This window comes from Phodopus roborovskii, unplaced genomic scaffold, assembly GCF_943737965.1.
Source record: "Phodopus roborovskii unplaced genomic scaffold, PHOROB, whole genome shotgun sequence".
Classification (NCBI taxonomy): Eukaryota; Metazoa; Chordata; class Mammalia; order Rodentia; family Cricetidae; genus Phodopus; species Phodopus roborovskii.
The window spans coordinates 2,696,659-2,709,842 of record NW_026125264.1 but is presented as its reverse complement, the minus strand read 5'-3'; the positions used below and the strand labels follow the sequence as shown (position 1 = coordinate 2,709,842).

Below are 13,184 nucleotides of genomic sequence, written 5' to 3'. Positions count from 1 at the left end.
GTGGTGGGGGAGGGGGAGGGGAGAGGTGTGGTGGGGGAGGGGGAGGGGAGGGGGCGGGGGCGGGGTGAGGGGGAGGGGGATAAGATGTGGAACTATTGCAATCCTCTCTCCTCCTCATTACATATTAAAGGGTTTAACAGCGGGTCCCTTCCCTTCAGTGGTTTCAGTCGTAAGTCACACAATTACTCTTTGACATCTATGAAACCATTGTCACACGATATAAAGACTTCTTCTCGTGATAAAGTCACAGGTGTGACTAATACACCCAAGGTGTGTCGCCAGCACACATCACAGAAAGAAATCACAAATCTGCTAGTTATTAATAAAACTAAAGATTAAAAAATGTCTTCTCACTCAAGTCCCTAAACCCTTGGTGACATTATTTGTCAAGAACAGTCGAGCCAAGGGTGGTTTATTGGGTAGCTCAACGGTGCCTTTAATTCCCACCCGGCAGGCAAGCTGCTCCTCCTGGTCTCAACCTGGTTCCTGTAGCTAACCTTCGCCTCCTCACACCTCCACTGCCACCAGATTGAGGACTACCTTGTCCTTGCTTCTCCCTTGAAGAAGACAAAGACTCCCCCCAGAAGTCCCTGCAGCAGACTCCCTGGCAACCTGAAGGCCAGTGTCTGAGCCAATCACATGGCATTAGCATGGAGCCACCAAGAGGACTCAGACACAGCCAGGACAGAGCCCCTAGGAAGAGCTGATCAAATGCAGTCTGTTGGGTGGGAGGAAGCCGGAGAGGCTTTGTGGGAGCCATGAAATTTCCAGACTTGAGAGGGAGTCACAGAAGCTCTCATCGAGGTTCCAGAAAGTCCATTAGACCAGTCAGTGTATAGCAGGGTAGTGCTGACCGCAAAAGGCCCGGAGGAGCCCCTGTGCGAAGTTGTGAAAAGGACACCAGATTGTAATGGAGACTGTAGTGAATGGAGACTTCCCTATACTGAGCATTCCCTTGCCATGCCAGGGGGAGACGTGAGCGTGGAGTGCTGCTGGTCTAAGAGAGACTGTGGTAGAGCCGGAGGGCGGAGCTACGCAAGGCTACTCAGCTGCCTTGCAGTGGCATTTCAGTCTTGCTATGGCCTTACATTTCCTTGCTGTCCCTATTCCTCCCCTTTGAAATGGTCATTTTTCCCCCCTAGGGCATTGTGTGTTAGAAGTATGTAACTTGTGTTTTTATTTTTTAGAACTTTTTTTTTCTTTTTTGGCAGGGAGGGTCTCACTAGCTCTGGCTGTCCTGGAGCTCACTATGTATATCAGGCTGGCCTTGAACTCACAGAGATCCACCTGCCTCTGCCTCCTGTGGGTTGGGGTTAAAATGTGAGCCACCACGCCTGGCCTGGATTTAGGAGTTTTGAACAGTATTGAAACTGTTAAGGCAGTGAAGAGGCTTTTGAAGTCAGAATGAATGCATTTCACATTGGGATGGCCACGGCCCTATGGGGCCAGGGGCAGAGTACTGTGGTTTAAAGTAATGTGTTTGTGTGTCAAGTTGGCAAAGCTTAGACTTGTTATGATAGCACGCTGTCAGCTTGATTGGATTAATAAACCCCTACAAAATTAATGAGGTGCATCCTTAGGGGTGTCTGGGGGTTTTCCAGAAGAGGCTTAATTGACTGAATAAAAGGGGAGAAAGGAGGATGCATTCGCCTTTCTCTGCTTCCAGCTCTGTCCAGATGTGAGCAAACCACCTGCTGTCAGGCCTTCTGAAGCCTGGGTGGGCTTAGCGGGCCAGCAGCCTACTGCTCAGAGAACAGAGGGAAGGAGGCCTAGCACCCACTGGGTGCATTCATGCCAGAGAAAAGATGCCTCAGGGGGTCCTGCTCAGTAGCTCAGACAACTAAAGGACTGAGCTGGCACCAGAAGCCAGAGTTCGTCTCACAGGCAGCAGAAGCTAGGCCAGATAGTAAGTCTAAACTCTGTACAGGTTCTGCTGGGAAACATCAATCTCTGGGGATGATGGTTTGTAGCTCAGTGGTACAGTGCTTACTTAGCAAAAGCCAAGATCCTGGGTTTGAGTCTCAGCAAAACACAGACATATAGTCACATTCATGTGCGCGCACACACACACACCATGCATGCTTTGTGCACACAAGCACCCACATAGCAACATGCCTCACATACATCTGCCAACATTACTTTTAGTGATTGCTTAACAAAACTATCCTGCAGTACCAATGAGCTGTGGGGTGTGGAGAGGGTAGTGAGCATGCTGGCAATGTTCCTATGCGAAGCCCAGGCATGTGAACATCTCAGAATGCAGGAACACCACAAGATACCAAGGACTCCCCCAGCCCCCTCGCCTCTGGGAGGCCGTGAATTACCTATGGCAGGGTGCAGTAAATGTGGAGCGATTCCAGTATTAGCTGAAGCAAAACCTAATTAGGAAGGCAAATTGATTTCCAAAAAAAGAATTGGATGATACGTTCCAGGACTGGCCGAGATGGTTTTTTAATTGTCTGTCCTTCTGCATTATTCATGCAAATGTATGTCTTTGTAGCAAAGCACAGCTCACTTTCCTCCACTGGCCTCATGGGGGTTGAAAAGCCATTCCTCTGGGCAGAGACAAGAGCCCACAGGGAGGTGGGCACAGAGATAAGCTGGCAAAGGCCCTGGGAATAGGGGCCAGGGAGGGGCCCTGAGTTGAGCTCTGCCTTTTCCCACCCTCACCCCATTCCCCACACACCCCACTCAGGTTGCCCGATCTCAGGGGAAGGGCATCTTTCTCTTCCGGAGACTGAAGGACATCATGGACTGGAGGAAGGTGAGCTTCCTTCTTCTTCTCCTCCCAAGTCTCAGCCTCCAGGAGGCCATACCTTCCTTCCCCCAGAACTCACAGGGGGGCCTGCCAAGTTTGCCCATAAGAGTGTCAGTTCTGGGTTCAAATCCTGACCTTGTCCCACACTTTCTCATGCTGGCTGAGGATCTGATGTGAGGACGAGCAGGATCCCAGTTAGCAACTGTGCTCTCAAAAATGGGACCAGGGCCTTCTGAAGCCTGGGGGGGGGGGTGACAGCAGTGTTGGGGGCGGGGAGCAGGAAGACTCAACTCCCAGCGGCTACAAGCAAGTGCTCAGTAAATATCTCTCCCATTACACCCCTGCCCGCATATCCGTGTACCCGTCAGGGTACTGTGGGAAAGAAGCTCACCATTGTGGAGACGCAGCCTGCCCGTGCCAACATGAACCCCTCAGGAAGCCATGTGAGTAGATGTGGTGAGGAGGGGCCTGGGAAGGAGAGGCCTGGCTGCCCAGGTGGGTGCATGGCTGGGTGGGACGGGGGAGTGCCCTGATAGCCCGAAGTCCCTGGTCCAAGTGCTTACCACTGGGTAGCTTGTGAGCCCGGAGAGGGTGTGGTCATTGAGATAGGGTGGGGGTGGGGGTCACAGGGAGGGTTATACCTGTGAGTATTACGGTCCCGAGTAAGAGGAGAAAGGGACAACCCCACTCTGATATCCTCTAGGCACCACTGTGCTAAAAACTGCAGCCACAGCACGGGTGATTTCTCTTTCCAGGCTAAGCACCGGGCTCCCAAAGGGGATCGATCCTCCCTCCCTCCTCCTCTCTCTCCCTCCCCCTCCCTCCCTCTCCATCCCATCCCCTTCTCCCCTCCCTCCCCCCTTCCCCTCTCCAGGCTTTCCCTCTCCCTTCCTTGTTCCCTTCTCCCTACACCCTCTCTGACGAAACCTAGAGCCTTTGCACACTAGGCAAGTGATCTGCCACTAAACTCATCAAAGGGCTAAAATTTTGAAATTTCATTTCCTCTGAGAATTAGAGGGGCAGGAGGGCATGGCTGAGTGGTAGCTGCTTGGCTTTCAGCCACACACGCCCCCCTTCTCTCCAGCAGTACCCTCTCCCTCGATGAATTAAACTGTATAGAACGCATGGTTTAGCATTTTGACTATTTGCATGCATGTTGGGAAGCAGAGACTGAGGGTCTTCCTAACTTAGAGCCTCTCATTGAATCTGGAGCTCACATATTCAGTTAGACTAGGTGGCCAGTGAGCCCTAGTGATCCTTCTGTCTGAGCCCCAGTGCAAGGATTACGTGCCTGCTTTTATGCAGGTGTTTGGGATCCGAACTCAGGTCCCCGTGTTTGTGAGTCCAGCAGCTTGCTGACTGAGCCCTCTTGGACCATTTTTGGTGTTCAGTTCTGAAGTACTGAGAACGTTCATTTCGCGCACTTGTCATGAAGCCCCATGGCCAGAGCAAGCATTTGCAAGACCTCAAGTCAAAACTCTGCCCTTCCCATCCTGCCCTCCACTGCCCTCCTGCTTTCTGCTTTCCCCTGCTTTTTGACTACTCTGGTGACTCAGAGAAGTGGATCCTCTGTTGCTGGTTTATTTCATGCCGACACTGGCATTGGGGTTTGTCCATGCCTTTTGTAAACATGGATGTAAATGTCAGTCCCCACGTGTCCAGCAGCTGCCTTCTGGGGCAGCACAGGTCTGGAGAGTAATTCAGACTCTGGGCTCAAGCTACATATGGCTCCATACCCTGGAAAGTGGGAGGGTCGGCATAAAGATCCAATCAGGATCAATACCCCAGCTATAGTGCCCGGCGAGGCACCCAGCACTCAGGGCACACTTGATGTGTGCTCCTCATCAATATTGTCACAACCAGGACACAAAGAGCTCTGACGACCAGAAAGATGAGATACCAGTGGAGAACTATGTGGCTCAGCGTTATGTGGAAAACCCCTACTTGATAGGAGGTAAGATGGCTGGGCTGCGTCTGACCCCTGACCTCTGACCATCCAGTCAGAAAAGACCTGGCCTGTCATCAGGCCTGAAAGGGGACATAGACAGAGACCTGTCCTGTACACTCCTACTTCCTAGCTGTGGACTGTGCAACCCCCCAGCCTGGCATGCTCTTCCCACTCCCATAGGGGTCAGGGAAATTCTCCTCAGAAGCCAGTTCATCCATTCATCTTTCAACAGTGAAGCGCTTACAAAGCCTCCTTGGGGCCAGCCGCTGTCCTGGACCCTGCTCTGAGAGCTTATACTCATATGAACAGGCAGCAACAAGCCTGATGAGTGCTGTGGAGAACAGGGCAAGGGGACAGAGGATGACGTGGGGATCAGGACAGGTCACCTCTGGGATTGCCTACGAGTAGGCATGAAGGAAGGCGGCTCCTGGGAGAGGCCATTCCCGGGGCAGAGGCTGCTGGGAAAAAGTTGCCTTCCTGAAGCCCAGGCAGCTGTCCTGGGCTTTCTCCATGTGTTTATGAATTACCTAGGAGGAGTGACTACAGCCATGCTAATGCCACTTACCTCTCCGCAACCCCTTCCCTGTCCCCTGGCAATGACCCTTGGAGTGGAGCAGCCTCTGGGTCTCTTCTCTTTTTCCCTCTCCCAGTGACTTCAGCTCTCTGTCCTCAGCCAAGAACCCTAAATCACTCGGGACTGTCCCAGCAATTCCATACCAATGTGCCTCAGATTCAAAACTGCCCCCTAGTCTGGCTCGCTCTTCTTCTTCTTTTTTTTTTTTTTTTTTTTTTTTTTTTTTTCCGTGCCCTGGCTTCTCCCACAAATTGCTAACATGGCTGGAGTCTGGGATGTGGGCAGAGCCTCTGGTCCTTCTTTGCCACTGCGCTCTCGCTTTAATTTGTTTCTTATTTTAATTATGTGTAGGTGCTTGTGTCTGTGTGTGGGTATGTGCAGGTGTGTGCAGGTGCCAGCAGAGGCGGGATGTATCAGTTCTCTTGGAGCTGCAGATAAAGGAGGCGTGAGGCCCCCTACCCCCACCCCCTCCCTCACCCCTGCAATGTGTGTGCCCATGAACTCAGGTCCTCTGGGGAGCAGCACACACACTCAACCCCCCAGCCGTGTCTCCAGCCGCCTTCCTCCCGTTCTTCACCAGGCTCTACAGTTCTAAAGCTGCCTGTCTGGCCACCTCCCTTCTCACTGTCCCAGTCTTAGCTGCTGTAGTCTCCCTCCTGGATGGCTGTACTGCCCCCCTGGTGCCCCTCTGCCCTGGTCCCGTAGCTTCTACACCAACACAGTCGTCAGGAGCCATCCCTCAGGACCTGTCAGCATCATGCATGGTGGCAGACCCATCATTTTGTCTCCTTTGCACCCCTAGGGAAGGAAGGGGTGGAGCCACAGGTGGGAGTGAAGGGAGAGAACGCAGGGCCCTCTGGGTAGAAGGAAGACAGGTGAGAAACCAGGTGGCCTGGGAACTCTCTAGCCAGTGGCTCCTTGTGGTTTGTAGAACAAACCTCAAAGACTGCATGGAGATTTGGCCCTGTCTGCATTCCTGTCCTCATCCCCACATAGCCTGGCCCTTAGGTCCAACCAGAAGGTCTTACCCAGCCTGGGCTGGGCCTACACCTGTCTGTGTGTCTGTCAGTCAGTCTACACCTCTCATAGAACCTTCCTTGACCACTAAGTCTTCTGCCTTGTCCCAACACTGCCCCACCCAACCTCTCCCTGGGCCCTGTGTAGATGTGGGTGGAGCCTCAAAAAGACAGATCCCATCTGTTGTCTGTCTGATATGATCTGAAGCCTAGACCACAGTCTGACAGCCAGGTAGTGTCTGTTCCACCAACCAATTCTTTCCCACAGGCCGGAAGTTTGACCTGCGAGTCTATGTTCTGGTGATGTCGGTGAGTCAAAGGATGGCAGTGGAGGGGATGATTGAAGGCTGCTATGGAGAGAAGGCAGGGCCTTCTGGGTAAAAGGAAGACGGTGAGAAACTGGGTGGCATGGGAACTCTCTGAGCATCATTCCCCTTCTCTGCCCTCATCCCTACCAGTACATCCCTCTGCGGGCTTGGCTGTACCGCGATGGCTTCGCCAGGTTCTCCAACACCCGCTTCACACTGAACAGCATCGATGACCATTGTATCCTTCCAATGGCATTCCTTCCAGTCCCCTCCTCCAGCCAGCCTCCCTCCTCCTCCCCACACCCTGGAAACTTTTCCACCCCAAGGATACATGCCAGGTTCCCTGGAATCTGAGCACAAGGGTCCCTACTCAAGACCAGCCCAGTTCTTTCTCTCTGGGGGTTCCCAGGCTCTCAGGAGAAGGATCTTCTCAGAGCAGCACCCCTCAAATGTCTCTGCTGGGCGGTGGTCTCCATGGGTGTCCAGCACTCAGGTTTACCCGTATTCAGTGAACAGGTTGAGCTTCTCAGAACCACTGCATCCTTCATGCATCTTCACACTGCTCATCTCAATCGCTCACATAAACGTGGTTCCTTCTTCACCATCTTATTGGTAGATACCACACCATCCTGCAAAGCTAGGGGAGAAGGAGGATGAGTGTGTAGCTGGTGGGTATGTAAAGAATGAGCTGGTAAGCAGCTGCCAAAATAGATGCACAGACTCTGTGAGCCAGCAAGCCTCTTTGCTGTGTATACCACTGATACACCCACAACATGGGAACAGATAGGCTCAAAGGCTGCACGTGGCATATCCTAGATGGAAAGCAAAACCTAGGAAACAAGAAAAGTGGTGCATTTTTGCAGTGGAATACTACACAACTGTTAAGTGGAATGCGGGGGGGGGGGGGATAGGACAGCAAAAAGTTTACTCCCAGTCAGGTCAAACCATGTGTGTGGTTTGTTTGTTTGTTTTGGATATAGACATCTCTGAATGATAGACAAGAAACTGGAAACAGGGCTGGGGATATGGCTCATTGGTAGACCCCTTGCCTTATATAAAAGGCTGTAGGTTTAATACCAGCATGGCAAAAAAAAAAAAAAAAAAAAAAGAAGGAAGAAAGGAATGGAGGGAAAAAAACAGAAATTGTCTTGGGGAGGAAAATGAGTGGAAAGTAGATTATCTACACACGTGTGCATGTATATATGATATGTTATCTATCATATATATATATAAAATTTTTACTTTTGAGCCATGTGAATGTTTTACCTACAATTCATAAGTACAATTGATAAATAAAAAGACTTTGCTGGGTATTATGATACATGCATGGCACATGTCTGTAATCTCAACATGTGGGAGGTTGAGACAGGAGGATTTTGAGTTTGAGGTCATTCGAAGCTGTAAAGTGAGACCCCATGTTAAAAAAACAAAATCAGGACTGGGCTGTGGCTCAGCTAGTAGGGATCTTTTCTGGCACACACAAAGCCTTGGGTTCCATCCCACACCCAATAAACAGGCTGTAATGACACAAGCCTGTAATCCTGGCACTTGGAAGTAGGAGGCAGGAAGCTCAGAAGTTCAAGGTCTTTCTAAACTATAGAGTGAGTTGGGGCCAGCCTGGGCTACATAAGAACCAGCATCAATAGCAAAACCATTAGGCAGTTTTTGTTTTATTTTTAAATTTTTAGGACTGAGCTTCAAAAGAGAATTGAGGGACAACCCGGAGCTACTGGGGGGAAGGGGGCTAACAGGCATGACTGCACACAGGGGCAGCACACTGATTGGAGGATTCCAGCCTATGCTTTGAGTCAGCCTCCTCTCTCTGTCCTGAGTTGTCTTTCAGTCTAAGTGTGTGCCTTAAGTAACACATTTGCATTGCCTGCCCATTGCTTGGGCCCTCCTGTACATATCTGTGCATGCTTTATGATTTGTTTTCTTTGTTTTGCTGACTCCATTTCCAATATGTTAATATTATCCTGTAATTCCAATAGGCATTTGTCACATGCATGTTATCAACTCGGTTTAGTTTGTTTGTGTTGCTGCTTTATTTTTATTAAAATTAAGTAACACATACAAAACATACGGAGCACTGTCTGCCAGAGAGGCCCTTTGGTAAGTGCCATATCAGAGTGTTGGTGTGGCCCGGTGCACCCTGAGGATATACTGAAAAAGCAGGGCCCTTCCTGGGGGCCGTTTCCATTGGACCAGGCTTTACTCACTCAATATTCACACGAGAGACTGCACAGCACTTTCCACAATTCTTTTAAATTCTTTAGTCTGGAAATTAAAATATACAGAAAACTGCAGAAAAGATTACAAAGGAGTGTCAGGGTCCCTTACTGGCTTGGAGCTCACCTGTCCTGAGCTCACCTGTCCTGAGCTCACCTGTCCTGAGCTCACCTGTCCTGAGCTCACCTGTCCTGAGCTCACACGATCTGCTGGGCTGGCCTGCTGGCTCTAGTGATCCTGTCTCTCCTCTCAGTGCTGGGACGATAAGCGCATGCCACCATATTCAGAGCTGGTTGGTTGGTTTTTGAGACAGGGTTTCACCATGTATCCCTGGCTGACCTGATACTCAATTTGTAGACCAGGCTGACCCTGAACTCACCGAGATGCACTTGCCTGTGCCCCCTGAGTGCTGGTATTAAATATGTGAGCCACCATGCCTGGCCATTCTCAGAATTTTTTTTTTTTTTTTTTTTTGCTGTGGCATCTGGGAACCAAATTCCTCATGCTCAGGAGGCAAGCTCTTTATGATGGGGCTGTCTCCCCAACCCTAAACACACCAACCTTTAAAATAATAAATTTTGAATCACAAAATAAGAAATGTCAATCTTAACTTTGGTAAATATAACATATAGTATGCATACAATAATTCACACATACACATACAGACATAAATGCAACACAACTCAGCCTGAGCGCTGGGAGTGGGTCACGTGAAAATACCGAGGTATCAGAACGCCCTGACAAGGACATGTGTGAATGACACAAGTGCCATGTGGGTAATTAGTTTGTTAACAATCCCATTTCTACTTTCTTTTCCCAAGAGAGACAACAACATTTACATTTATTGTTAGATCTATTAACATATACTGTCCCCCTTGGATTTATTTATGGGAGGGTTGGGGGGAGGAAAAAAGAGGGAAATGTCATAATTATATTACAGATTATAATGACATTTCCCCCTTCCCCTTCCTCCTCCCCAGCTCATTTTGGAACTCATGGCTCCTTTTTTCATAGGCCTGGGGGAAGGACGCCGAGGAGGGGTTTTGAAGGGTGGGCAGTGACCTTTGAGCCTCTAAAGTGTCACCCATGAGATGGAGATTGTTCAGGGGCAAACGAGATGGCCCTTGAGGAGTGTTTTGTGGGTCACAGTGTCACACTGGAGGTGGCCATGGTGGTGATAGAAATGGCAGACTCTCAGGCCTGGGTCCCTCAGCACCTTGCCTCCCCCCCCCCATATCCCTACAAAGGGGCCACTAGTCCAGTCCCCTATATGTATGATCTCTGTACTTGTTAGGCAGTGTCTTGTGAATTTGTGTGGTTTTCATACTCCCAGTCCATGGGCTGGTGTCTTAGGTTTCTATGATGAAGCACCATGACTAAAAGAAAGTTGGGGAGGAAAGGGCTTATGTGGCTTACTCTTCCACATGTAGTCCATCACTGAAAGAAGTCAGGATGGAACCTGGAGGCAGGAACTGATGCAGAAACCACAGGGGAGGGGGCATTGCTTACTGGCTTTATCTCCAAGGCTTGCTCAACCTGCTTTTTAAAAAATAGAACCCAGGACCACCAGCCCAAAGATGACACTGCCCACAATGGGCCCTACTACCTCAATCACTAATTAAGAAAATGCTCTACAGCTCATCTTATAGAGGCATTTTTTCAATTGAGATTCTCTCCTTTCAGATAATTCTAGCTTGTATCAAGTTGACATGAGTCAACACAGATGGTAAACAGGCTCAGAGAGGTCACCCAGATTGTTCAGGAATTCACATCCCCTGAGATGTACCCAGGACTTTCACCCAGGCCCATCTGACTCCAAAGCTCATACACATAAACTTTCAGCTGTTTTTTGTTTGTTTGGTTGTTTGGGTTTTTGTTGTTGTTGTTGTTGTTGTTTTGTTTTTTGTTGTTGTTTTTGTTTTGCTTTGTTTTTAAGCTTTTCTTGTCAACTTCCCAACCAGGGTCAGGGTCTCAGTTCAGTCCCTGGGGCTGTGGCAGGGAATATGGCTGCCCTCTCTGTCTGTGCTAGCCCTTGACCATCAACTTCTGCCAGATGTTCACCTCACCAATGTTGCCGTGCAGAAGACATCTCCCGACTACCACCCAAAAAAGGCAAGGAAGCTAGGCATCTGCGCTTCTTCTGGGCCAAGTGGGTGGGACAAGCAGAGTGACATGGAGCCCAAGATGGGCCACAGTTTACCAGAGAAGGCAGGATCACCCTTCCCATCCACAGAGATGAGTTCATCCAGCATGAAGCCCAATATTTCATTGTCAAACTACTATGCTCCTAAACAAAATGTATTCTGTCCTCATATCTTAGGTATCTCTTATTGATCAACCAACCCATCAATTGGCATATCATACACATAATCTGCCTATCAATCATCAATATCTATCATCTATTTGTCATCCAATGGGATGGATATATCATCATATCCACCTACCAGTTTACTACCAATCCATATGATAGCCTGAAAGTTGATACAATTATAGAATTCTCAGATTTCTCAGAATTAAGGGCCAAATCAAGGGGCATGGATGAGTGAGCTCCCAAACCACACTTACTCTTGTTTTTCCCTCCCCTGGTTTATCTCACATCATATAATCCTAGGAGCAGAAACTATTTGGTTGCCTTTCAGCTCTAAGAGGCTACCAGTGTAGTTACCAAGAGAAGCCACCTGTGTAGGTCATGGGCCAGAGACACATCCCATCCTCTTGGCTATATAGGCTTTCACACCTTAGTGAGGAGCACATCCAAACTTCCTAATCCCAGGACTAGATGAGCACCTCCCACCAGGCTTGAGGGGCCCTGCACATGGGCTCATTCAATGGTTATCAGGTGGGCTCTAATGAACTCCCATCCCAATTGCCTGGGCCTCAGGGTTGCAAATGGATGCTCCAGCGCTTCCGACAGTACCTGGCATCCAAACATGGTCCAGAGGCTGTAGAGACACTCTTCAGTGACATGGACAACATCTTCATCAAGAGCCTGCAGAGCGTGCAAAAAGTGATCATCAGTGATAAGCACTGCTTTGAGCTGTATGGCTATGACATCCTCATTGACCAGGACCTCAAGCCGTAAGTGGGCAGTGGCCCAGAGAGCCAGGGGAGGAGGGTCACGATGGGCTACCCATTCTAGTGCAGACACCATAGTTTGAATCCCAGTTCTGCTGATTCCTCACTGTGCAAACTTGGACATGCTTCCTTTTACTGTGCCTCAGTTTGCTAGTCCGGAAATTAGGGATGATCAGAGTATTTGTCCTTATGGGATTGTTAAAAGGATAAATGATATTTAATCAGTGCTGGTTCTAAAGGGACCTCTACCTATTATTTGCTGAATTCATGTTGCATGGTCTTTCATGAGGAGACTATTTCTATTCACATATAAAGAGCCCATGATGAATCAACAAAAAGAGAAAACAATTCTACCTAAGTCTAGTTGGGGAAACCACTGAGTTTAAGTGGGATTACTTTACTCTCAGGAGTATGGCTAAGCATACTCCTGAGCATACTCTCAATTTCTTGAGAATTGGAACTCCCAGGCAGTGACTCCACTGAGGAAGAGAGAGCCCCCATCTCAGGCGAGGCTATGTGCGTCCTTGTCACCTTTCACAAGGACTGAGTGGGCCTAGTCTTGTGAGGGTGTGATTTAGTACATGGACCTTAATATTTGAGTGTCAAACTAACATGCCCCTAAACAAAATGCATTCTATTCTCATATCTTAGGTATCAAGAGATAGCTAAGAAGTGATCAACCAACCCATCAATTGGTATATCACACATATACTTTTCCTATCAACCATCTATTTATTCTATCTATCTATCTATCTATCTATCTATCTATCTATCGATCTATCAATCTATCGATCTATCGATCTATCTATCTATCTGTCATCACAGCTGTGAATTATAGCCTCTCTGATTTGGAGACAGACCCTGCCAGGGGACAGTATTTCACAGCACTCCTCCTGTTGCTCTGGGCCTTACATTTTTTTCTGCCTACTCTCCTACCTGAGCCTCAGAGGGTGTGAAAGGGCTGGGTGCTAGGCTGCAATGCCAGTATAATCATTGCTATTTCTTTGCACCCACAAGTCTCTGCAGTAACTGCAGCCATCTGCAGAAAGAGGCTTCCCAGGCCAGGGCCGAAGCAGCAACAATCAGGGTGTATATGCATCTCGATTTAGAAGGCATTTCATGGGTGTCATGTCCTTTTAGCAAAACAACAGCAGTAGCTCCCCCACCAGGACCTATGCCCTCCCAGATCCAGTGGCGCACATGGATTCCCTCCTGCAGAACAGGCCTTAGATCCAATTGGAAAATAGTTGTGTTCCAGCTGGGTCACTGTGCACCA

At 49.1% G+C, this 13,184-nt stretch overlaps 1 protein-coding gene across 3 annotated transcripts in view; it reads left to right on the top strand.

The window, feature by feature from the left end:
• Ttll9 (tubulin tyrosine ligase like 9) overlaps positions 1-13,184 on the top strand; it is a 40,083-nt gene that overhangs the window by 20,949 nt on the left and 5,950 nt on the right. For all 3 annotated transcript variants that reach the window (XR_007835030.1, XM_051193239.1, XM_051193230.1), the window contains 7 exons: positions 2,696-2,764; positions 3,127-3,201; positions 4,622-4,712; positions 6,565-6,605; positions 6,755-6,842; positions 10,887-10,945; positions 11,715-11,911. Coding sequence is in view for 2 of the 3 variants with exons in the window: in XM_051193239.1 (XP_051049196.1) it covers positions 2,696-2,764; positions 3,127-3,201; positions 4,622-4,712; positions 6,565-6,605; positions 6,755-6,842; positions 10,887-10,945; positions 11,715-11,911 (620 nt within the window). In the remaining variant the exon portion in view is untranslated. The remainder of the gene's footprint in view (positions 1-2,695; positions 2,765-3,126; positions 3,202-4,621; positions 4,713-6,564; positions 6,606-6,754; positions 6,843-10,886; positions 10,946-11,714; positions 11,912-13,184) is intronic.